Source organism: Natator depressus, chromosome 10, assembly GCF_965152275.1.
Source record: "Natator depressus isolate rNatDep1 chromosome 10, rNatDep2.hap1, whole genome shotgun sequence".
Taxonomy (NCBI): Eukaryota; Metazoa; Chordata; order Testudines; family Cheloniidae; genus Natator; species Natator depressus.
Window position 1 is genome coordinate 82,538,250 of NC_134243.1, and position 24,449 is coordinate 82,562,698.

General features: G+C 38.5%; 1 protein-coding gene across 1 annotated transcript in view; it reads right to left on the minus strand.

Annotated features, from left to right (window-relative positions):
* The window catches only part of BLM (BLM RecQ like helicase), a 33,530-nt gene extending 9,892 nt beyond the window's left edge, over positions 1-23,638 (minus strand). The window contains exons 1-15 of the mRNA XM_074966682.1: positions 23,539-23,638; positions 21,960-22,690; positions 18,146-18,344; positions 17,551-17,666; positions 16,387-16,519; positions 12,498-13,288; positions 10,460-10,651; positions 9,440-9,558; positions 7,685-7,798; positions 5,356-5,454; positions 5,103-5,251; positions 3,566-3,672; positions 2,976-3,136; positions 1,589-1,784; positions 898-1,088 (exon numbers count right to left, since the gene is read on the minus strand). Coding sequence (XP_074822783.1) covers positions 898-1,088; positions 1,589-1,784; positions 2,976-3,136; positions 3,566-3,672; positions 5,103-5,251; positions 5,356-5,454; positions 7,685-7,798; positions 9,440-9,558; positions 10,460-10,651; positions 12,498-13,288; positions 16,387-16,519; positions 17,551-17,666; positions 18,146-18,344; positions 21,960-22,690; positions 23,539-23,636 — 3,396 coding nt within the window. The 5' untranslated portion in view covers positions 23,637-23,638. The remainder of the gene's footprint in view (positions 1-897; positions 1,089-1,588; positions 1,785-2,975; positions 3,137-3,565; positions 3,673-5,102; positions 5,252-5,355; positions 5,455-7,684; positions 7,799-9,439; positions 9,559-10,459; positions 10,652-12,497; positions 13,289-16,386; positions 16,520-17,550; positions 17,667-18,145; positions 18,345-21,959; positions 22,691-23,538) is intronic.
* Positions 23,639-24,449: the final 811 nt, after the last annotated feature.

Sequence of the window (24,449 nt, forward strand, 5' to 3'; positions counted from 1 at the left end):
AAGAATCTTACATTTGGTGGGGAAAAGAGTCCTCCTGCACTTTTTCCCACCAATTAGTTTTTTCTTAAGGTAACAGGACTTCCTTTCTAAGGCACTTAAAAACTATTTCTTAACTTTTCTTGAAGACAGTAATTTATACTGCAATTGAATACCTTTTTAAAAGTTAATTCAGATAAAGGAAAATATGAGTAACGAGTAAGTAGGTCAATATATATGAATTAAACCTAGCTGTTATTTTGTGGATTTATTATTAAAATTGTAATATTTATTTGAAAATGTCATCTACTGAATTACTAGGAGCACCAGATATTTAAACCAAATATCGGTAGATGCTTGATTGGCCTGCAAAGCTGGAAAAAATGGTGGGTTTAAGATATCCATCAACCCTTTTGTTTTACTCCTGTTCACACTAGCAATCTATTGGTCAACAGACCTTGACCTGCAGAGACTGCAAACCCTCTCCTACCCCAAAACAAAGCTGCCTTCGAGCCCTCTTAGACAGTAGCTGGAGGATTCCACCTGTGGGGGAGAATTTCTAGGTGGCATAGCCACCACAGTGAGTTCTGTGCCAACTTCTTCTGGCACAGTAGGCATGGCTGGGAGAAAAGAGGTGTTGGAGGGTATCGTTAAACTTCCCAGTCCCCAGCTGCCCCAACAGTTCCTGGGGTCCACATGCAGCTAGTGTAAGTCTGTTCTAGGTTACACCTTGGGACCAACTCAAAACACTTGGTATCACAGAGCATGAAGGATCTCACTCAGTATCTCTGTACTGCCTTCTAGAATATATTATCAAGGGGTTTTTTTGTGGTTTTTTTTGTTTTTTTTTGTTTTTACCAACCTTAAGAAAACACCCCACAATTTTAAGAGCTGAAATTTACAGATGATGTAATTTTTTACCTTCTTTCTACAGCAGTTGTCACAAGTTACTTCTGGGTGTTCCTTACAAAAGGAAAGATTAAAACCAGTTTCCCCAAAGTAAGCCAAAAGCTGTATTCTCCGGCATTCATGTACATTCTCACAGTAATGAACCATACTGTAAAGGTTGTCAAAGTGGGTTTTTCTTGTTTGACTGTTTCCATCTTTTTCCACTGAAATAAAAGGGATGCATTCATTGTATTTGTTACACAATGTACACAAAGGCTAAAGTCATTACTGATCAAACAAATTACCTCAAGCACTTAGATAAAAGTAGTCAGCTACCTAGGCAAAAAAATACATTCTTAGCCAGTCGACATCTCATTCCACTTTTAAGAATTTAAGAACATGGGGGAAAGAAAGCCACAGAAATGCTCTCAGTATCTGCCCCAAAAGTAGAAGTTTGGAAATTCTGCAAAATGAATACATTGGTTGGGTTTTTAAACTAAAACTAAGGTATAGGTAAAGAAAATTTTCAGGGAGGGGAACAATGAAAGCATGCTGGGGGGACCCTGCAACTACAGTGACTCAGTCCAGCATTATATGGCATTCTGAAGATCTTTAAAATAGCAAACTAATATGTAAATAGAACAGGACAAAAACTTAACACTGACTGAATTACTTATTTCCTGTCATAACATTTGATATATCAGAGATGGGAGCCTTTGCTTACTTTGTATTAGCCTTCTAAGCCTGGTTACATCACTATAACTATAGAAAAGCACACAGTGAGAAACTTCACCATCTCGTCCAGCTCTGCCAGATTCTTGATAATAACCTTCCATAGATTTAGGGAGAGATGCATGAACAACATAGCGTACATCTGGTTTATCGATTCCCATGCCAAAAGCAATTGTTGCACATATAACCTGGAATAAGAGCCATAAATTACTATACAATCATAAAGCTATGCAAGCTATTCATACAGCAACTTTACACAACGAATGTATTGTGATCATTCATATGTAGGGCCCTCCCAAATTCACAGTCCATTTTAGTCCATTTCATGGTCATAGGATTTTAAAAATTGTAAATTTCATGATTTTAGCTATTTAAATCTGAAATTTCACAGTGGTAATTGTAGGGGTCCTAACCCCCCCCCCCCCCAAAAAAAAAAGAGTTGCAGGGGGGTCACGGATTGGTATTGCCACCCTTACTTCTGCACTGCTGCTGGCAGAGTGCCGCCTTCAGAGCTGGGCACCCAGGCAGCAGCTGCCGCTGTCCAGCTGCCCAGCTCTGAAGGCAGCACAGAAGTAAAGGTGGCAATACTGCGACTCCCCTAAAGTAACCTTGCAAACCCCTTCCCCCCCGCAACTCCCTTTTGGGTCTGTACCCCCAACTTGAGAAACGCTGGTCTCCCATGAAATCTGTAGAGTATAGGGTAATAGCACACAAAAGACCAGATTTCACAGGTGGGGGGGGAGGGAGGAGACCAGATTTCACGGTCCATGACGCATTTTTCATGGCTGTGAATTTGGTACAGCCCTCCTAATATGATCCTGTATTGAATGCAAAATTAATTTTGGTGTATCCCAAGAGGAGTAAGACACGTTCAGTCAAAACATATTTACAAACGTCAGCTACTTTCCCAGAAAGAGTCTAGTGGTTAGAGCACAGAACTGAGAGAAGATCCGAGTTCTAGCTCCTGCTCTGCCATAAACTTGCTGTGTGACCTTGTGCAAAAACACTTAACGACTTTGTGCCTTATTTTCCCCACCTGTGAAAGAGTGCCTTACCTCACAGCAGTATGACAAGGCCTCAAGTCCTTAACCTCTGTAAAATTCTTAAGTATAATATTTATTACGGTTGCTTATAAATATTCCATGTAAATGCGATGCTGACATTAGCACTTCCCCTACAGAAGGGCTAGCAACTATTTTCTGACTCTCTATTCTGCACAGTCATTTAATTCCATGTCTACTCATGTAAGATTTTTATATCAACTTTGGTTTCATTTTTTATGTGCATCTTGCTCTAGTTTATACTTTGAGTTTTTGTGAGAGTCCCACATTCTTCCTGTAGAATCTCTATTAACCTTCTCATTTGTTTTTTCTTTTTACCTGACACCCATCCTGATTAATCCATTTTCGTTGTACAAGATCTCTAACAGAGTCACTGAGGCCAGCATGATAGGCAAGTGCAGCAAGGCCCTTTTCCTGTAGAATTTCAGCGGTTTTGTTACAGTCCTGCCGCGAGAGGCAGTAAATTATTCCAGAGTCATCTGTGAATATAAAGAGAAAGTTTGTGCTGGAATGTAGGTTCTTCTGTTTCACAAGGATCAATAGCCTTTCTCAGTCAACCCAGCTTTAATAAAATCCATTTTAAGAGTTTGCTAAAAAAAATAAACGTTTGCATGGCAAAGGCAATTTTCTTATTTAGATATTTTAACCTACAAGTCCCTGCCATCCCTTTTTCCTATTCATTCCCATCAGAAACCCCTATTTTAATGTGTCCCACTGATTAAACTTAAGTCTTGGCAGCAAAGAACTAAATTACTCTGCCTCCAGCATTTTGTTCTTCTACATTTACCAGTACTCTCAAAAGGCATAGGAGAGTAGAGTTTTATGTACCCACTACTGCCTTATACAAGAACTGTAATTCATTCAAATGTATATGAGCACATTCATCTACAAGAAGATTCAGTACTCACACGGATGATATTTTTTGATCCATTCCAAGCAGTCCAATGCCACCCTTTTTGGCTTTTTGGGCAATACATCATATTTCAAGTTATGCCTGTTAAAGCTCATAGTAAACCTAAAACAATGTCCAAAGCATGTTAGCATCATATACATAGTATATTTTTAAAACAGGTGCTACACGTCTTCAGAGTAAAAGGTCAAAGCAAATGACACTAGATTGTCATTGAGAACATAATTGTGAATCCAGGATATTAATGAGTGACCCTGGTATTGCATAATTTTACACTACGTAGTAATCTCCATAGGATAGGAATTGTCTGGAAGGACTCCAAATTAAGATTAACTACTACTTCCTCCCCTAAACCTCTGAATAGGGGGTCTTTTTTCATTCTACCTGGCCCTGTTGGGTTTGATTTTCCTCACTTTTTGGATCTGGGATGACTTCGGTAAATGCTAGTGTTGTTGTGTTCATCCTATGGCTGGGAAAGCAGGCCTACTCTCCGCAGTACATAAACCAGCAGGACAGACACGCTCAGAGACAGAACACATGCACTATATGGTGAAAAGTGAAATTTACCTGCCTTAATTTTTCCCTTTTAAATCCTGACATGCTTATAATATGAGGATTGTTATATGCATTCTTCAGGGCATGAACTACACTAGATGACATTTCTTTTACATGTTCACAAAATTATGATAGGTTCATGTCAACCATAAAGAAGCCCAAATGTCCACATCTATCATTTGATTGTTAAGATACCAAATCTTTATGCACTATTTAAAGTGACACGTGATTTATCTATTTGTGAAGCCTGATGTACACTGGTAACACAGTTTGTAATGGTTTCTAACTCCAAAACCTATCAAATGCATGCACTGAAGCATATCTGTTTCTTAATAACAGACTATCACAGTTTCCAAGAGCAATAGAAATTTACCAGGTCTGATGCTAAAGAACTATGGATCAGATTATTCACCCTGAGTAGCACCTTACTTCACAGGTAGTCCCTTTCAAGTCAATAGGTCTAAGGAGGACAAAATTACTTCAGTTTTTCTATTGCATGCAGTGCAAATGCAATACAGTCCAGATTTAATGTGATACCTTAGTTGCACTGTTTGCCACATTAAAAAATCCTTGCCATACTCAAGCTTTGGAATTTTCCCACTAAATGCTATAGATCGTGTTCTTTACCATCTTTGCAAGGTTTTCATGACAATTTACCAGCCCAAAAATTACAATTTACCCTCCCATCCTTTCAATGATAAAGAAAACTTCATGACACTTTACTGTGTGAAGAGTTGTTCTCCCCAAGTGGGGAAAGAAATTTGGGAAGTCTGCTCTTCATTTTTAACCCTTTTTGTATTTAATGGATTTTAAATTCCATGTACTCCATCACATTAAATTAGATACAAATATCTATATTTTTCAGGTGACTGATTAGGGATTAACACAAGTTCATTTCTTAAATTGAAAGTGAAAATTTTTCTGCCTAGAGAAGATGTGCAATTTACACAAATTTTTCTTAATACTTCCAAACAACTTACACCTGTGGTTTTAGCATCACAAGTTGATTTAGAATATCCTTTTGTACTCTGGGATTAGCAGTTGCAGTAAGAGCCATCATAGGAACAGAGCAAAACTTCTGGCGAAGCATGTTCAGCCGTTTATAGTCTTGACGAAAATCATGGCCCCACTAGTTTAAAAAACAAAATTAACCTTTTCACACTCTACTGAATAAAGTTTTCCAACTATTTTGAAATTGTGGATATTTCAAAATAAAAATCAATAGGTATCTACCTGACTGACACAGTGCGCTTCATCAATAACGAAACGTGCCAATAGGTCCCTCTCATACAGATTTTTCAGGGCTGAAAGCAGTCTGCCACTTGAACAAACCTAGGTAGACCCACCACCAAGTGTTTTTAACAGAAAAACATTAAAACATAATTGTTAGAATATAGATATTCAGGCCTGTCTGTAAAGGCCTATACTCTAAGAATTTAGGTGTATTCTCATCACTTGGCTAGTTATAGAGGTATAAAAGAAACAATCAAAATCACTGTCTGCCAGTGTAAGAGCCTTCTCTTCCTGTGACAATCTGAGGCCCTGTGCTTAGGCTAACGCCTTTGGCTAAGCAGCAGAGGTAGCCATAAGCTGGGAAGCGACCGGTCACATCCTCACATTCCAAACTAGTCACATTGAAATAAGGTGCTATTGGGCTGTTAGGAATAAAATCCTGTCCTGATAATGCCTATTGCCTCCAGAGAAAGGGAAGTGCCTAGAAGATGTAAAAGGAAACTTAGTTTGATAGCATCCAGGCTGGCAAGAACTCACTTATCAATAGCTGGGATGTGAAATCCTCACTTCTGTATTTTTTTGTCATTATAGTTCCCACTTTACTATTGTTTATTTGCATGGTCTCTATCTGGTTCTGTGATTGTTTCTGTCTGCTGTATAATTAATTTTGCTGGGTGGTGGGATATAATTAGTTACATAATCATGTTACAATATGTTAGGATTGGTTAGTTAAATTCCAGGAAAATGATTGGTTAAGGTATAGCTAAGCAGAACTCAAGTTTTACTATATAGTCTGCAGTCAATCAGGAAGTAAGGGTGGGGGAAATGGGAACAGGGAAATTGGAATCATGTTTGGCTAAGGGCAGAAATGGGAACAGGGACACAGGTGTAAGGCTCTGTGGTGTCAGAGCTGGGAAGGGGGACACTAAGGAAGGAAACTGGAATCATGCTTGCTGGAAGTTCACCCCAATAAACATCGAATTGTTTGCACCTTTGGATTTCGGGTATTGTTGCTCTCTGTTCATGCGAGAAGGACCAGAGAAGTAAGTGGGTGAAGGAATAAGCCCCCTAACAATAATCACCACCCTATTTAATTAAGAGATTATGAAACTAAGGATTGTGTAGAGAGGTGGTTTTGTTTTTTGCTTTTTTTTTTTTTTTTTTAACTGCCTACAGAACCTTTAAAGCAGTCTTTAATGGTCATCGTTCTAGACAGATTTTCATGAACAACTAGGAAACTGATGTGCAACTAAAAATCCTTATTTTTTTATCCAGCCAAAATTCTGTTTTGACAAGCAGCGTTAGGGAATCCCACAGGTTTCTGTGACTGGCCGTTTAAAGAGCCTATTTCTCACCAAATCAAATGCAAAATTGACTTGGGGGGAGGAAAGACTCATTAGCATGAGCTCTCCACCACTAAACAGCTCCCCCAGAAGGCTTTCAAGGAATAATCAAAGAGACAGCATTTCATATTGACGATTTTTACAGTAGGAAATTAATGCAGCAGAATAGTTTCTTTGATATTGATCTGCAACCAATTACTTTGATTGGGTGAACAACAATTATTGTTTTGCCCCTGTAATCTCTCTCAAAACAGCCATATGAATTTCGGCTGAAAATGAGAGTGCAGCTCCTAGATCTGTTACACTTATAACAGGTTACTCTATACCAACCAGCTGGGGAGACAGACTGGTATACATTCTAGAAAGGATTATTAACATGACAGTCTTTCATTTCAAAAAAAAAAAAAAGAAAAGGAGTACTTGTGGCACCTTAGAGACTAACCAGTTTATTTGAGCATGAGCTTTCGTGAGCTACAGCTCACTTCATCGGATGCATAGCATATCGTGGAAACTGCAGAAGACATTATATACACACAGAGTATATAATGTCTTCTGCAGTTTCCACGATATGCTATGCATCCGATGAAGTGAGCTGTAGCTCACGAAAGCTCATGCTCAAATAAACTGGTTAGTCTCTAAGGTGCCACAAGTACTCCTTTTCTTTTTTCTTTTTACGAATACAGACTAACACGGCTGTTACTCTGAAACCTTTCATTTCAAATTTCACCACTTACTTGGTTGTGCTTTGTTTGCGCTGTTCTTTGATTCATATTAGTTACAAACAGGCAGCATCTCACAGAATTATCTAGAGATGTTAGTAGCTTATCCCTTTGTAATGATTTTTTTGTTGTTTCCCGATAGATGTTTGTTGCATTTTTTTTTAAATTTAGCTACATTAAAAATTATTCTTACAAAACGTTTTTACTAGTAAAAATCTTTGTTTTGTTGCCTTGATGACACTTTTCACTTTTAAGATAAATACAAACCTTCTCTGGAGTAACATAAAGAAGTTTTATTTGAGGATCTTTTTTTGACAGCTGTATATAGATTTTTGAAGCCTCAGCATCAGTCCTATCACCAGTCAGATAAGTAGCAGAAATCTATGTGGTATAGAAGAAAAAAGATATTTAGATTTCATCTAACATCCATTTAACTTCAGAAATTTCTTCTTAATGTAGTATTTAACCTACTTCTAAATTAAAAGCACACCTGGTCTGTATTCATACATTTTGTCACTGAATACAGAATTTGAAAAAAATCTTGAAAATGCTAAATACATGCAAAATACAAAAACCTAGTCATACTACAGGCATCACAGTGCTCTCTAGCGATCAGGCAAAAGAATGGGAATCAGAACTCCTTTGTTCTGCTCCAAACTCTATCAACAAAGCACTGTGTGACTTTGGGAGTCACCTACCTACTCTGTGCTCCAGTATTCCCATCAATAAAATAGCTGTAATGATACTTGCTTACTTAATGGGTGTCATGAAGCTTATGTAATATTTGTAAAGTGATTTGAGATCTTATGTGAGAAGCACTATAGATGTTCTTAGAAGGCACGAAGTATTTTTAAATAAAATTATCTTCCCTAGTACCCACAAACATATAATAATGTGGTGCCAGAACAGATGACCCATATTCCAAGGAAGGAAGTAATTTATACCCTAACAATTAACTTCAGTATAAACAGTAAATTGTAACAGATTAATTAGACTCTGCTATGAAAGAGAGACATAAACTTACTTTGAAAGTGTAATATAATCAACATACAGGGACAAATCCTGGCCCTCAGCTCTGCTAAGGTGGAGGAAAAAGACAGCTGCAGCTCTCCAGTTGGGAATTCCCCCAGTGCAGGCAAGTCCCCAGCAGCCACAGAGCAAGTATAGCTGGGTCTTACATCACCACCCTCGCAGCCCTCAGCATAGATGTGTTTGTTGGCAGCAAGGAGGTGTGGTGAGAGAGCATGGACAAAGCACACTGTGCTCCAGCATTCCCTGGATGGCAGGTTGTCACTTGGGGATCATAGCCAGCCAGAATAACAGAGAGCAGTTTAAGGGCTTAGGATTGGGAAGTTGTAGCATGCTCCTGTTTGCACCTCTCCCCCACCTTAGTTGCACTCAGCATTTTGCCCTTAAAATGTATTATCTATTCCCCAAAACAAAAACTATTCACTTTTATAAAAAAACAGTTACAGTTGCTCAAAATGTCCACCAATATAACCAGTAAAAAAGCCGCCAGGCAATTCCTAGTTAAGTTCTCAACCATCCTTTGCAATCTACCGCCACGATTATGCTTTCTCTAAGTGCCTTCCCGCCATGTGTGCCATTTTTCCAGCAATGTTGAGCAGCCACAGCTGTCACTGAAGTCAACAGGCACTGCATGTGCTTAGCTTCCCGGAAAATATCGGGTTGCTTTTTTGTGAGTCTAAACATGGCCTTTGGAGCCTATATTTAGGCATTACATTTGAAAGTTTAGCCCTAGCAATTATTGCTTGTGTGCATTCACAGAGTCAATGATAAAATTGCTGTTTACTTCTAATTAGTCTGATTTACAGTTAGCTGATGTGACTCTTGTTTTCCCTTTCCTAGGTATTCATACAATGTATGTATGCTTACTGGCTCTCTGTTCAAATATGCAACTATTTCATATACAAAAAACAAATAAAAAGAGAATAAAATTCATCAGGAACAATTCAGACCTTTATCCCATTCCTTAAGTGCAAAGAAATTGTTTGAACTTACATCCAACGTCATTAGCTTCTCAACTTGATCTAATATCAATGACCTCAGTGGAGAAATTACAATAGTGACGCCAGGGGATAAACAGGCTGGTAGCTGGTAGCACAGACTTTTACCACCACCTATATAAAATGCAAGGCAAAATATATGATTATTTAAGGTGGAAAAGATGGAATCAAATTTGTTAAGTTCATCTCAAAATGTAGGTGGTCAAATTACATATCTACAAAATTGAAGGCCCACAAAAGAGTTTAAATTATGGATTTATTTGAATTATAACTTTGTTTTTAAAACACTATTCCCTGAAGTGATTACAATATTGCATTAGCGTATGTGAACCAGATAATGAAACCATTTTAACTGTCGAAGTGGAGAGAATTGCAGAAGTAAACAAAGCCTAAATAGTGAAAATTAAACTCCTCAGATTTAAGAATAAAATAAATTTGTAATTTACATGAGGATTTTTGTTTTATTAAATATAATTTTAACCTGATGTCTTCTGAAGTACTCGTATAAAAATACCAAGTTCTAGAGTTCAGCATTCAAGTCTCATTTCACTGCAGTCTTTGTCCTCTTAAAACTTATTACCAGCAGGGATGCAAGTTATATCACTAGGTAACTTTAAAATTACATTGACATATCTCAACTGTTCTGAAGTCTTTAAATGCAACTATTGTAAGATATTCTATAACCTACAATCTCATAGAGTTCCCATGTGGATTATTACAGAAATCAGAGCTTTAATCACCTTCCCTTTAAATACTAAAGACAAAGGCTAAATAAATTCCAGGGTTAGTGAGATATCAGGAATCCTACAGCCAACAGATTCTGGGAGCATAGTAATGTGTTATCACTTCCCCAAATGTAGGGAATTTATTAAGCTTACCACAAATTCTGTTAGTCTTCCTATAGGAACTGAATCTGTATTAATCTCTATAGCTTCTGATCTACTTATCAGAAGTTTGTGCAAGATGTCATACACCACTGACAGTTTCCAGTTGGCTGATGTACATAGATACGTACCAGTGGGCATTAAGATAAAACAATCTTCACCCAGCAGAGAAGCATTGATGGCCTCCAGCTGATTTGTTCGAAAATGGTGCAGACCAAATTTTTTGTGAAATATCTTCATCATATCTTTAGAATGGGAAAACGTAAAGCCTCTGAAGCGTGCTAGTGCTGGATTTTCGGATGGTGATTTTTTCAGCGGTGGGTCTAGCAGAAAAGGAAAGCCTATTAAAATTAGCATCGTAATTGGTTACCAATAAAACAGTAAGATTTCTCTGTATCTGACTATTTTACACTCCACATAGAACCAAACCCTGCAGAGGATCCAGGTGATTCTCAGAGCAAAGCATCAGGATTAGAGTTTACTTTTAGACATTTTATGACCACATACAAAACAATTTCGATGTGTGTGTTAGTTATGAAAAAACTGTAGCCCCAAACTGGGGGGGGGAGGACACGGACACCTTTAATTCTTTTTGCAGTTGCTAAAGCAGCACAAATTAAGACCCAAGTTATAAAATTTTACTTAAATGGGGATGTGTGTGTAAGTTAGGGAACATTTTAAATCAGTGCAATTTAGCAAATTCTCATTATGCTTCTGTTTGCATTTATAAAACAATACAGATCATTTCAAAAGTGGCTAATATACAAATGAAGATTCTTCTGTCAAACAAGGACTGTGTAACCTAGTGACCTAAAAGTTCAGCTAATTCCAAGGTTGACTTCAGGTTCCACTGGACATGTTTTACAATATAAAACAAAAACTGTTTTGCTTTAAGTGTAACGCAGATGACTAATACACCACTTAACTGTTCATCACTACAAAAACATGAATTATCTAAAGAAAAATGCATGCATATAGCGCTCAAGATAGTCAAGAGAGTAGATTTTGAACTCTGTAGCACTTACATCCACATTTGGGTACTGTTTGGATTTCAGTAAATGAAAAGCACTATATCAGTGACCCATTATATGAAATGCATAACCTTATTCTGTTAGACACCTTTTTCAAAATTGCATACATTTGTGGTGTTCATTTTTAAAGGGGCTGTTTTAAAAATCAGCGGAACAGGATTTAGTAAGTAGATATGACAGCACAGAAGGATGCAAACTGCCAGATTAGGCAACAATGAATTCCTCTTTTTAGATAAGCCTGGTCAAGGTTGGTTATGTTTTAAAATTATTCTCCCATGATGAAGGTCCAATAATTTGGATGAGTTTGTAGACTACAGACAAAAACCTGTTTAATTTAAATTCTTCCACATCAAAAACAGTGAGTCAACTTCTGCAGAACACTCCAGCCCTCAGTGTTCTTGTAGCACAAAGGAGCTGTAAAAGAAAGGAAGCAGTCCTTGAGGAGTGTTCGCAACATAAGGGGGCTTCCCAGGTGGCATAGAGCGAACAGAATGGCTCCACTACACCCCGTATCTTTAAGCATGGTGCCTCAGGAGAGGGTGTGGCCAGAACATACTGAGCTCCAGTTGGTATAACAGTCTGGAAGGGTCCCATTACATACAGGCTTGTGCAATTTAGCATATTTAGCATAACTTCAAAGCTGCTCTAAATTACACTGCAGACTAGAATTCAAGAGGCAAAAAGAAGGCTGAAAGCCATTATAGCACCTGCGAACAAAGGGACAGATAGTCTGACCTATATCCTACCAGAAGGATTAGATTTGTTTTAAGAAGTGATGTATATACAAATATGCTCTCTTGCACAATATAACGAAGTTAATTCCAAGTCACCTGCCTAGTTCTAATGCTTGCAGGATTGTTACTATAATAAATACATTTGTTTCAAATTTTGCAAAGCTGAAGCTGCTAAAAGTCAGAAACCTGCCCTGCGAATACACATTGCTGTGAAGTGTGATTTGATTAGACGAAAGAGCATGTTACCTAGAAATTGTGACGTTGCAATTAGTAATACACCAGTAGAAATTTCCACAACAAAATATACTTACAGTCTATCGTAAATTACTTAAATTCACCCTTCACAATACTTTTTAGCATATAATTTTTGCTATGATAAATTAATCAGAATTAGTATAATTTACCTGAGCAGTTCTTGGCTGACACCAAGATATTTGGTTTTGAAACAACAGGATTAGATATAGGGCTAGTTTCCTTGACTGTCGAAAATGACTTCAATAATGATTTTGCACATTGACCTTCCCTGATAGGTTGGTATAGTGGTGTAGATGTCTTTTCATTTGCTGAAACATACAGTGGATTATCCCACCTCTCATCAAAATCATCATCAAGAACAAAATTATCAAGATCAAAGTCTATGTCCCTTGCTCCTAAACTGTCATCTTCTCCTATGTTATTAATACTAGTAGAACTTTTATTTTCAACTTTCAAAGTAGTGCTTGTTACAGGCATTTCTGAAGAGAGGCAGCTTCCATCCTTTTCCATCCTTGGTTTTTCACACCAACTACTGTTGAAAGAGGATATCTCAGAGTGAAAGCTGAGTGATGTTCTTTCTTTGACATCCATCTTCGAAAAAGAAAGTCCTGCATTTTTTGTGATGTTGGTATCCAGGGCAGCACACTGCAAAAAATTTGATATACCTGAGGTATCTAGGGTCTGAAGTTTTGTTGTAGAGAAGGTGCTCATATTAAGGTTTCCTTGACATTCGACAGCAACAGAAAGTTTAGAGGGAACTTTCATAAATTTGAATGAGTTTCCTTCAGAGTTTAAGCTATACTTTTGACCTGACTGAACAGGAATGCTGTAATCCATAGAGGTAACATGCCCAGGATAGGATTTCCAGTTTGAGGCAAAGAGCATACCTAAGTCACTTTTGTTTGCATTTGCATCAATATGATTAGCTAACAGTTCTCTCCTGAAAAAACAAAAAAAACAAAACAAAACACAAGAGTAGTAAGACATCATAAATTCTACAACACTCATAAATATTGTCTTTTGTCTTCTGCCACCACAGGAAAAAATAAGGCTTCCTTAAAATATACAAATAAAGTGAGTTAGTTTAACACAACTGTGCCAGAATTCTGGTGTTTAAAAATTGTAGAGCAGAGGTTCCCAAACTATTGCTGACCCCTGTGGGAGAGCAATAAGGTTATCAAGGGGGCACGAAGACCTGATGGTGCCCATGCTGAAAGGCTGGAGTCAGGAGGGGGCTGTGTCTGGCAGGGAAAGCAGACAGGGCTCTGTGCATGTGGTTGAAGCTGCCAGGACCAGGCTCCCCGCCCACCTCACTCCCACACTGCTACACCAGTAGCAGCCACCAACAAGCAGTCACGCATTTCTGCTGGGGAGGCTGGCAGAGACTCTGCAAGCAGGGAACGGAAGGCTACACCCCAGGACTACTGACACCACTGCCAGACAAAGCCCCCTCCTGACCCTTCAGTGCAGCTCCAGGGTACAGAGCCCCATCCACTTGGCCTGCCAGACAGATCCTGCGCAGGAAAAGCAGGCAGGGTCGCACACAAAGGCTAGAGTCAGAAGGATGCCCCGTCCAGCAGGAGGCCAGTACTCACATGGTACATCTCTCCATTCCCCCCCGATCCCAGGGCCCTTCAGTGCTGCCCTGTTCACCTCCCCTGCACAGGTGAGGAGTGACACAGGCAGGGAGCTGGTTCCCGCAGCCAAGACTGCCTGACTGCTGAAGGGAACAGAAGCCCCCTCCTGACTCCAGCCTTTCAGCACCCCATCCGCCCCCCATGGTTACAGGATACTCCTCCCTCATAACCCCATTGAAAAGAGGGGTATGTGCATGGGACATGAATCTCTGAAGTGGGGCTTAGCAAAAAAAAGTTTGGGAACCTTTTCACAAGCTAGGAAATTTCCTATTCTCCAACAGCCAAGGACAAAACCAAAAAAACGGTCCAGACAAGTGAAGCAGCTTTGAAGAAGCTTTAAGTGCAGCTATGATTTGTTAAAGGGCCTAATAGGAGCTTCCATATCCATATTTTGCTCTATGAAATGTTTCCTGATTTGTAAAACCAGCTGTACAAAAAGAAGAGAGAGTGCAATGGCTGGCTTCAGGAACCACCACTTACCTCTCCAGACTCCTAGACAGTCAGGATTACTGGTCAGAGAGAGGATGAAATGAAAACAAGTTCTTATTTGCACAACCTCTCTCACTTCTAGGTTACTCTGCAATTCTACATTGCTTGGCAGAGGGTAAAAAACAAAAAAATCTGTCGAGTATCTTGCTGAATTAGACTACTGGGTTTTAAATTTGTAACAATGGCTGAACAGAGACAGACATTATTAAATCCAAACCAGGTAAGAGCAAATGTAACAGTACCATTGGGAGAGGGAGGAAGGAGGAGGGAGAGTGAGAGTGGTTGTTAGATATAACAAATTATATAATCTCTGGATTTTTAGAAATCACTTTTTCCAGAAGTAAAAAACTTATACCTGCTTAAGACATAATTTGTTACTATTTTGTTTTTTCTGCTTCTGTTTTGTTTCCTGACAGTACTAAGTTAAAGACCAAAAGCATTCCATTTGTATTTTTCTCACTGTAAATTATATAGACAGCTTTTCTTGATTCTCAAAATAGAAGACAATTCTGTGAATATGCTTAATCATTCTGACACTGACCCAACAGACCTTTATCAGATTGAGTTAGCTGACTAACTTAGGCCCCAATCCTGCAAATATATGTTTAATTTTACTTGTTTAACCCCCTTGAAGTCAAGGGACTACAAATATGCTTAAAGTTAAACGTGCATAAGCATTTGCTATACCTGCACCCTGGAGATTCTGAGATCAAAGATACAGTATTGAGATCTGAGTAGTTATCAGATATCTTAAGAAAAAGGAAAAACATTTTATGGAAGAAAAACTGTTGATACTTTATTTTTATAATTTTTTAAACTTGTCTTTTGTTATGAATCTCAATTATTAAGAAATGATAAATAAAAAGAAAAAAAACCTTTCAATTAAAAAGTAAAATAATTGAATGTCTTAGCAAAAAGATTTAAATCCTTGGTTTTGCTACCAGCATGCCACTGAAGTAATGTTATAAATAGATAATCCTCGAACACAGTTGGAGGGGGAAATAGTTTTAATAGTTTAATAACTATGGGCCTCAATTTGAAGAAAATGAAAATAATATGCTTGAGCTATATTATTTTCCCTATCTATTTCTTAAAGACTTAAAAGATTGGGATTGTTTACTTTAGAAAGGAGAATAAGAAGGGACATTATAAAAGTATATAAAATAATGAACGGTGTAGAAAAGGTAGATTGGGAGCTTGTATTCTCCTGTCTCGTAACACAAGAAAAAAAACTGGGAACTTCAAACCAATAAAATGAATACTTTTCACACAATGCATAATTAGACTATAGAACCATTGGCACAACAAGATTAAAAACAGGATTAGACAGACAATTATAGGAAAAACTAGTATATCTAGAGTCATAATTGTTAATCTTAACAAAAATGTTGGCAGGAATATTAAATCTCATGCTTCAGGACTTAAGGCAATCTCTAACTATTAGAAACCAGGGTTAGACCTAATGCAGAGGGCAGATTATCCCATTTCTGCCTGCCACAAGGGTTCTTCCTCTGATGTGTCCGGTACTGGGCACTGTCAGAGAAAGGATAATGGACTAGCTGGACCTCAAATTTGATTCAGTCTGGCAGTTTCTGTTCTTACAGATCGCTGATTATTCTATCCAAAAAAAGTTAACACTTCTACACCATTGAAAAGATCATTTCATTTACTCAGGAATATTAACTTGTTTAAAAATATTAGCTGCCACCTTACCAGTCTGATAGAAAACACATACAATCAAAAAAGAAAAGGAGTACTTGTGGCACCTTAGAGACTAACAAAGGTGCCACAAGTACCCCTTTTCTTTTTGCGAATACAGATTAACACGGCTGCTACTCTGAAACATACAATCAAGATGCTGATGCACACAAAAATGTAGAAGTAGTACTAAAGACTCCTAATTAAAACACACCTGAGACTTCTCTGTTGAAGAAGGTCATTCCCACAAGACAAAGATTTAAGTTCATGTATTGGGATAGAATCTACTAGTTTACAGATGTCCTCCATCACACTGAAGAGATGCTGTTCCAAACTTAAGAATTCATCTGCAAAGTAATATAGTATACATTTAATAAAGTTTTAATTATGTGATGTCAATATTTTCCCCAAATGACAAAGAAAAATGTAATATGTATAAAAGTTTAAACAACTTTAAAATATACCAAATAAGCAATGTAATTATTAGCAATCAAAAGACTATTCCTATACATGCAACATTAAGTTTTAAGCTATTATATATATTACACACATACCTATGTACTTTTTTTTTTGCGCCCGTGGAACTGGTTTTTAATGCAGTTGCACAGGTGGAACCCAGGGCACAATTTGGCCCTTAAACTGAAAGTTGGCAAACCGTTTTGTTGCTGGTGCACAAGAAAAAAATATGATCAAGCTCTGTCTCCCAGAGTCTGGCTTCCAGAATAGAACCGTTAACTAACCCACATTGCACATGTTTTTAGTAATGTTGAATGTGTAACTTCATATATGAAATATGTAAAGCCTGGGAGAGTTTATATTACTCTGAGCCATAACCTGTTATATGCCTGGACTGTCTGTTTAAATTTACAGTCTTAATGTTGCACCAATGGTAAAACCTTACCTTCAATACAAGAATTGCAAAATTCTTTACAAATGTTAATTTAGCTCAACGCTCCTTATAAAATGAGTATCATCTCCATAGTTTAAAAAAAAAAGGGTGGGGGGGACGACAAGCATTAAAAATTAAGAGGAAACATTTTCTAGAGCAATCACTTTGGGAACTCAGTTTGACACCTTATGAGTGCTCATCACTTCAGAAAATCAGGCCCAAGATATCCCTGGCAGGGCACCCAGGAACAGATGGCCTCAAAAGAGTCCAGTGATTCTGGCTAAGTGATGTGCCCAAGGTTACATAGCAAGTAAATGATAGAATCAGGAACGGAACTCCAAATCTCCTGCCTCCTAGTCCTGTGCTTTAACCAGTAGCAAATGCTCATTCCTGTAGCACAGTAGATGAAGAACATGAGAACAAAAGGAATTGCACACCCTTCAAGAGACATTTAATGCATAGATGTTTCAGCTGAAGTGTTTCTTATACCTGCATGCTCTATACTGGTCCCACTGGTAGGCTGCTTTGTGATGATTTTCCCAGGTTTTGACAGACTGTTATCAATCATTAATTTTCCATCTACAGCAGGTTCTTTGAAAATATTACTAATATTAAAATGAAAAGTCATTAAAACACATATCAATAAATCAAATTATTTTCATGGGAGGAGAAATTAATTTGCATGCTTAGGATAACAGTTTTATGCACTATGTATATTATACAAAACTACTTAACTCTCAAAAACGAGTGAACCCCAAGTAAATAATTGAGTAAGTCCATCTTCCACCCACCCAATTCACAACCAAATTAGGCCCTTGATACAGGCTTGGCTAGGGTGGAAATGGTGCTTCCTGTGAAACTAACACCACTCTGAGCATAACAGAAGACTGCATTTCATGACACTCATTATTGCCAATTGCTACACTGCCATTCATTCAAGAAACAAGGTCTCAGATCTATTCATTCACCCAGTCAATTCAGCCAGTAACATTTTAACAAGTGAAGATTTTAGGACTAGCATCCTTTTTTAACCTGCTTAAACCATCCTAGTGATAAACATTTGCTATAGTGAATTTTGTTTTACCTAATGTTTTTTATAGAAGATGAGGAAGAAAGCACTTCTTCCTCTGGAGAGGGTGGAATAAAATCTAGGTAATCATCCTCCTCAATTCCAGTGTAATCAGGAGTCTCATCCCATCCTTTAGCCAGTTCCTTCAATGAATGGCTATTCTTCTCATCCTCATTTAGCTTTTGTTGGCCATTATACTGTTTTTTACTGAGAGCTGAAACAGGAGAGAGATGTTGGGCAAGATTATAACTTTTTCTTCATTTTGGAAATAACCAAAGACGCAACTGAAAAAAAGAACAATGAAGCTTTACTACCTAGGATTCTATATATTTCAAATGGAGTTTATTATTTCTCAACTTTAATAAATGATACGACTCTATTCCCACAACAGTGTTCTTTTGCATAAAAAGCAAATCCCTCCAAAATAATTTTAAATAAGTGGCTTAGAAAACTGGGGCATTACAAAGGACAAAAATGGTGTTTCTTCAAACACAACTTCTATAACGTACATCTTGCAGATTCTTCTTATTATAGTACAAGTGTCTTCTCACCAAGGGAAGGTCATGCCTGACTAATCTAATCACCTTCTATGATGAGATTACTGATTCTGTGGATGAAGGGAAAGCAGTGGATGTATTGTTTCTTGACTTTAGCAAAGCTTTTGACACGGTCTCCCACAGTATTCTTGTCAGCAAGTTAAAGAAGTATGGGCTGGATGAATGTACTCTAAGGTGGGTAGAAAGTTGGCTAGATTGTCGGGCTCAACGGGTAGTGATCAATGGCTCCATGTCTAGTTGGCAGCCGGTGTCAAGTGGAGTGCCCCAGGGGTCGGTCCTGGGGCCGGTTTTGTTCAATATCTTCATAAATGATCTGGAGGATGGTGTAGATTGCACTCTCAGAAAATTTGCGGATGATACTAAACTGGGAGGAGTGGTAGATATGCTGGAGGGCAGAGATAGGATACAGAGGGACCTAGACAAATTGGAGGATTGGGCCAAAAGAAACCTGATGAGGTTCAATAAGGATAAGTGCAGGATCCTGCACTTTAGGACGGAAGAACCCAATGCACAGCTACAGACTAGGGACCGAATGGCTAGGCAGCAGTTCTGCGGAAAAGGACCTAGGGGTTACAGTGGACAAGAAGCTGGATATGAGTCAGCAGTGTGCCCTTGTTGCCAAGAAGGCCAATGGCATTTTGGGATGTATAAGTAGGGGCATAGCGAGCAGATCGAGGGACGTGATCGTTCCCCTCTATTCGACATTGGTGAGGCCTCATCTGGAGTACTGTGTCCAGTTTTGGGCGCCACACTACAAGAAGGATGTGGATAAATTGGAGAGAGTCCAGCGAAGGGCAACAAAAATGATTAGGGGTCTGGAACACATGACTTATGGGGAGAGGCTGAGGGAACTGGGATTGTTTAGTCTGCAGAAGAGAAGAATGAGGGGGGATTTGATAGCTGCTTTCAACTACCTGAGAGGTGGTTCCAGAGAGGATGGTTCTAGACTATTCTCAGTGGTAGAAGAGGACAGGACAAGGAGTAATGGTCTCAAGTTGCAGTGGGGGAGGTTTAGGTTGGATATTAGGAAAAACTTTTTCACGAGGAGGGTGGTGAAACACTGGAATGCGTTACCTAGGGAGGTGGTAGAATCTCCTTCCTTGGAAGTTTTTAAGGTCAGGCTTGACAAAGCCTTGGCTGGGATGATTTGATTGGGGATTGGTCCTGCTTTGAGCAGGGGGTTGGACTAGATGACCTCCTGAGGTCCCTTCCAGCCCTGATATTCTATGATTCTCAAGAGCTGAAACTTCAAAACATTACTGAGTAGTTACAGCTTCTCTAGCTGAACTAGAAAACTAACCTTATAAACAGAAGCCATCTCCATAATATGGATTAGGTATTATAGATTTTTAGAGTTTATGTATTCTTCCCTCATTTGTAGTGTAAGGTAGAAGTTCCCAAACTGTGGGGCACACAAAGAGGTTATCGAGGGGTACAAAGACTTGACAGGGGTGCACTGGAGGTCCGGGGTCAGCAGGGGACTCTGTACAAAATGGAAGTAGATGGGGCTCTATACAGGTGGTCTCAGCTGCCAGGACCAGGCTTCCTGTCTTTCTTGCGGCTCCACTGTCACAGCTGCAGCAGCCACCAATGGACAGTTACCTTCCTCTACTGGGGTAGCACCAGGGACTATGTGAGCAGGGAGCGGAAAGCTGAACTACTGACCCTTCCCTGCCAGTCAGAGGCCCCTGCTGACCCCAATCCTTCAGCACAGTTCTAGGGCACAGAGCCCTGTCCTCTGCTGGAAAGAGCCTGTGCAGGGGAAGCTGATAGAGCTGTGCTCAAGGGCTGGGGTCAGCAGGGAACTCTGTTCAGCAGGGGGCCAGTACTCAAGGAGTGCAGATGTCTGCTCCCCTCCTGACAGGCAAGGAACTGAGTCCAGGCAGCTGAGACCAAATGACCACTGCAGGAACCAGGCGGCTTCCTCAACTGCCATATGGTGAGTTTCTCACCCCGTCACTCCTCCAGGAGATTCCGGGCACCCCTCATGAGTACAGGGCACCCCTCTCCCCTTAGAAAAAGGGTGTGCACGCATAGGACATGAATCTCTAAACGGGGGTTCAGCCAGAAAAAAAAATGTTCGGGAATCTCTGGTATACGGAAGAGGTTTCTGATCTAAGGCCCACTCTATACACTTTTTTTGCACTGGTATAACTATTTCTTGTTAGGTGTGCAATTTTTTTTTTAAATGAGAGAGTCATACCAATACAACCCTTAGTGTAGACACAGTTATACTAGCATAAAGATACCATATACAGGTAAAGCCTGTTTCCCTTCTTGTATGAGAATAGTTATACCAGTATAAAGCATCTTTATTCTGATATAACTGCATCCATGCCTGGGGGGGATGGGGGGAGTGGCAAGCGAGGGGGGCGGGGGGAGGTGTACCATTTTAAAGCAGTACAATGTGTGTTTAGACAAGACCTAATATCTATTCTAATTACTTGCCCTCCCTATTGTGAGAATTAAATGAGGTATCTTTAGCAAAATATGGATTCTTCAGAAATGTGAGAAATCACATCTTGACTGCTGAGGTGGTTTTCGTTATTCACTATGCCATTAAGATATTACAGTCTAAGGATAAAGTACCTATTCCTTTCCATAAGGAAAATGAAGAATAAGAATCTACCCTATGTAACAATCAAGAAACATTAAGCACAAAAAGAAAAGGAGTACTTGTGGCACCTTAGAGACTAAAATTTATTTAGAGGCTAAAGCAAACAATGAGCAGCTAAGCGGGAAACAGCTCAAAGTTAACAGATAGTAAACTCCCCATTTCATGCACTTTTTAAATGTAATGGATTAAAATGCTGTGATACAGATTAATTTCTATTACTCAATATTTCCCATAGTCACACTGAACTATAAATGGAAACTGAAAGCACTTGCAATGAATTAAAACTGGGAGTCTAATTTCACTGCAGCATCTGCAAGTGCCTCTTTTTTTCCTGAATGCTACTCCAGGAGATCTTCCTTCTCCAACAGTACATTATAGGGCTTACTGGTTTTTCCCCAGGAGTGAAAGTCCATTGTCAAACAGATGTTCTTAACATCATTAATGGCACTTTCTACAACAAAATCCATATGCTACACACTTAGACCCTGATTTTCAGCTCCCTGATTTGACTTTAGTTAGAGTGGTGAGGGCTAGGCACTTCTGAGAATCAAACCCTTAGTGTGTAGACCTGAAAATAGTCCTCTAAGTTTACTATGACATCAGGCCAATTTTATTTGAAATATTACATATAAAATACATTAAGAGAATGCATTACCTGTATGAGTTTCTTCTTTTTCGTCACTCAGAATAGTTTCTGTAGACAACTTTTTCTCTTGAAGATCTTCACCTAAAAGTCTTTTACAATCTTTGGGATCTGAAACATCAAGACAAATCAAAGATCTGTTTGATAGAGCTGGCTGTTTGTCATTCAGTGATTTTTCATCGTTCTCAGAAAGACGTTTTGACAGTCGTTGCTCACTGTTCACAGTCCTGGATGCCTTAGATAATCTAACTGTACAGGAATTGGATATTTGAAGAGTCTTGCTGGGTTTTACAATTGGATTTTTGGGGGACAAAACCAATGGTTTTGAGTTTTGTTTTCCAGATATATCAAAGTCATCTATGTCATCCCAGTCATCTTCTATAGTAATAATGGAGTCATCTGAACAATTGTGGTCTACTTTCTGGGAAGCAGAATCACCTGGTTTCTTGCTTACATTCTCTTCCTTTCTAGGAGGTAAATCATTTGAAACTTGCTGGGAACATTCAAAAGAATTTAACGATATCCAGTTTGGACAAAGTTGTTGTATTTCGTGCTGTTTGGATGTCTTCTCAAAGAGGTCATTGATTTTTATCTGCTTATCCTTCGATGTGGGAAAAGATGCAACAGATTTAGTCTGGAAAGTATTAACGTCCTTCTCCTTCAAAGCAGAGCTCTTTGTTACACTGAAACAGTTTATGGATACAGCATTACCTGGAGCACTTTTCTTTTTGAAAGTGAAACCTCTGCAAAATAAAATGTATTTTTTCAGAGTTTTTAACATTGTAAAATTTACTTACTTTTGGAAAAACAAAAATAAAGCTACATTTCATCAACATCAAAAATCACTTCACACAGATCAAATATCAAAAGTGTGCATTTAACATAACTGAGAAGCTATTGGTAGCTATTTTTTCTGAATTCTATATTTCAGTCTCACACATAGGCATTCTAGCTTTTAATGGATTATAATATTTATTTTATGTGGATAAAGCACCCTAAATGCCATAATTATGGACATAAATCATAATCTATGTATCTTAAGTCATTTTAACCAAGTGTTACAAGGTGCTGCGCACACAAGGCTCCCTCTGACTAGAATGGAAGTTGTGGGTGCTAACAGAACCTCTGAAAATCAGGCCATTTGGCCTTAAGTAGCATGACTTTTGCTTTGAACATCACTCAGATGTTAAGAAGTTTACTTCAATATTGATAAAAACATATTTCATACTTTGATACTCAGTAGCATAAAGCAGCATGTCACCAGAAGTAGTGGTCTGGATTCCATACAGTTAGTAAGAAAATTATATTTTAGTTTGATTGTAGTGAGTGTAGTTTTTCCAGGCCAGTTAAACAAGAAGCCTATCTTGGCCACTCCATGGAAGCCCACATAATCCATTCTACTAGGAGACACAGAAGAATATTTTTTAAAAAACCCAGAAGTAGGCCCTCTGTTTAATTTTCTGCATCAACTTTCAGCAGAGAAATTGTAAAGAAAAAAAAAAGACCAGAACCCAAACTGACAAAAGTTGACAACTATGGTACTTTACTTTGTTACTTTTGATGATGAGCAGCAAACTAGATTGATACTTACGCTGCTTTATGTTTTGGAAGAGCTAGTTTATTGTGAGTTCCTTTTGCTGAATGAAGCTCTAGCTGCTTCTGGAGGTTGTTCTGTGGAAGATCAGCCATGCTATCCAAAAAAAAAAAAAAAAAAGACGATTTAAGATATTACATTAAGAATATCACTGGCTACACAAACTCTCCTATGGGTTCAAACTAAGAAGGCTTTTTGAAATTTTGCCACCTGCAGGCTATTTTTGTGGAAGAGTGATATACTGGGCATTGATGATTACAAGTGTAAATATGGGCAGTAAGGGTGCTAACAATCTTTGACAGATTATGGTATATACATTGCTTCCCTAATAAGACCAAAAAATTCATCCTATCATCATCATAACAGGAAAGGTTAAAAGAGTTAAAGTAAAATAAGACCATATAAGAGACATACCCAGTAGGCTAATTTAAAAGTAAGCAGAGCTCTGTGAACAAAAGTAGATTTAAGTTTGTTAAATTGTAAAGTGCTACGGAATCTTTCACGATGAAAGGTGCTATGTAAGTGTAAGTGATTACACAGCACATTTCCGATTCAAGACATTACTTGTGAGTGACCAATAAAGCAAAGTTACCGTTATGCCAAGCTGAAATGGTTTAGACATTTATCTGTAAAAGTATCAATCACTATAGGGTGTAAAAAGAAAAAAGAAAAGGAGTACTTGTGGCACCTTAGAGACTAACCAATTTATTTGAGCATGAGCTTTCGTGAGCTACAGCTCACTTCATCGGATGCACAGCATATCGTGGAAACTGCAGAAGACCAGTTTCCACGATATGCTATGCATCCGATGAAGTGAGCTGTAGCTCACGAAAGCTCATGCTCAAATAAATTGGTTAGTCTCTAAGGTGCCACAAGTACTCCTTTTCTTTTTTCTTTTTACGAATACA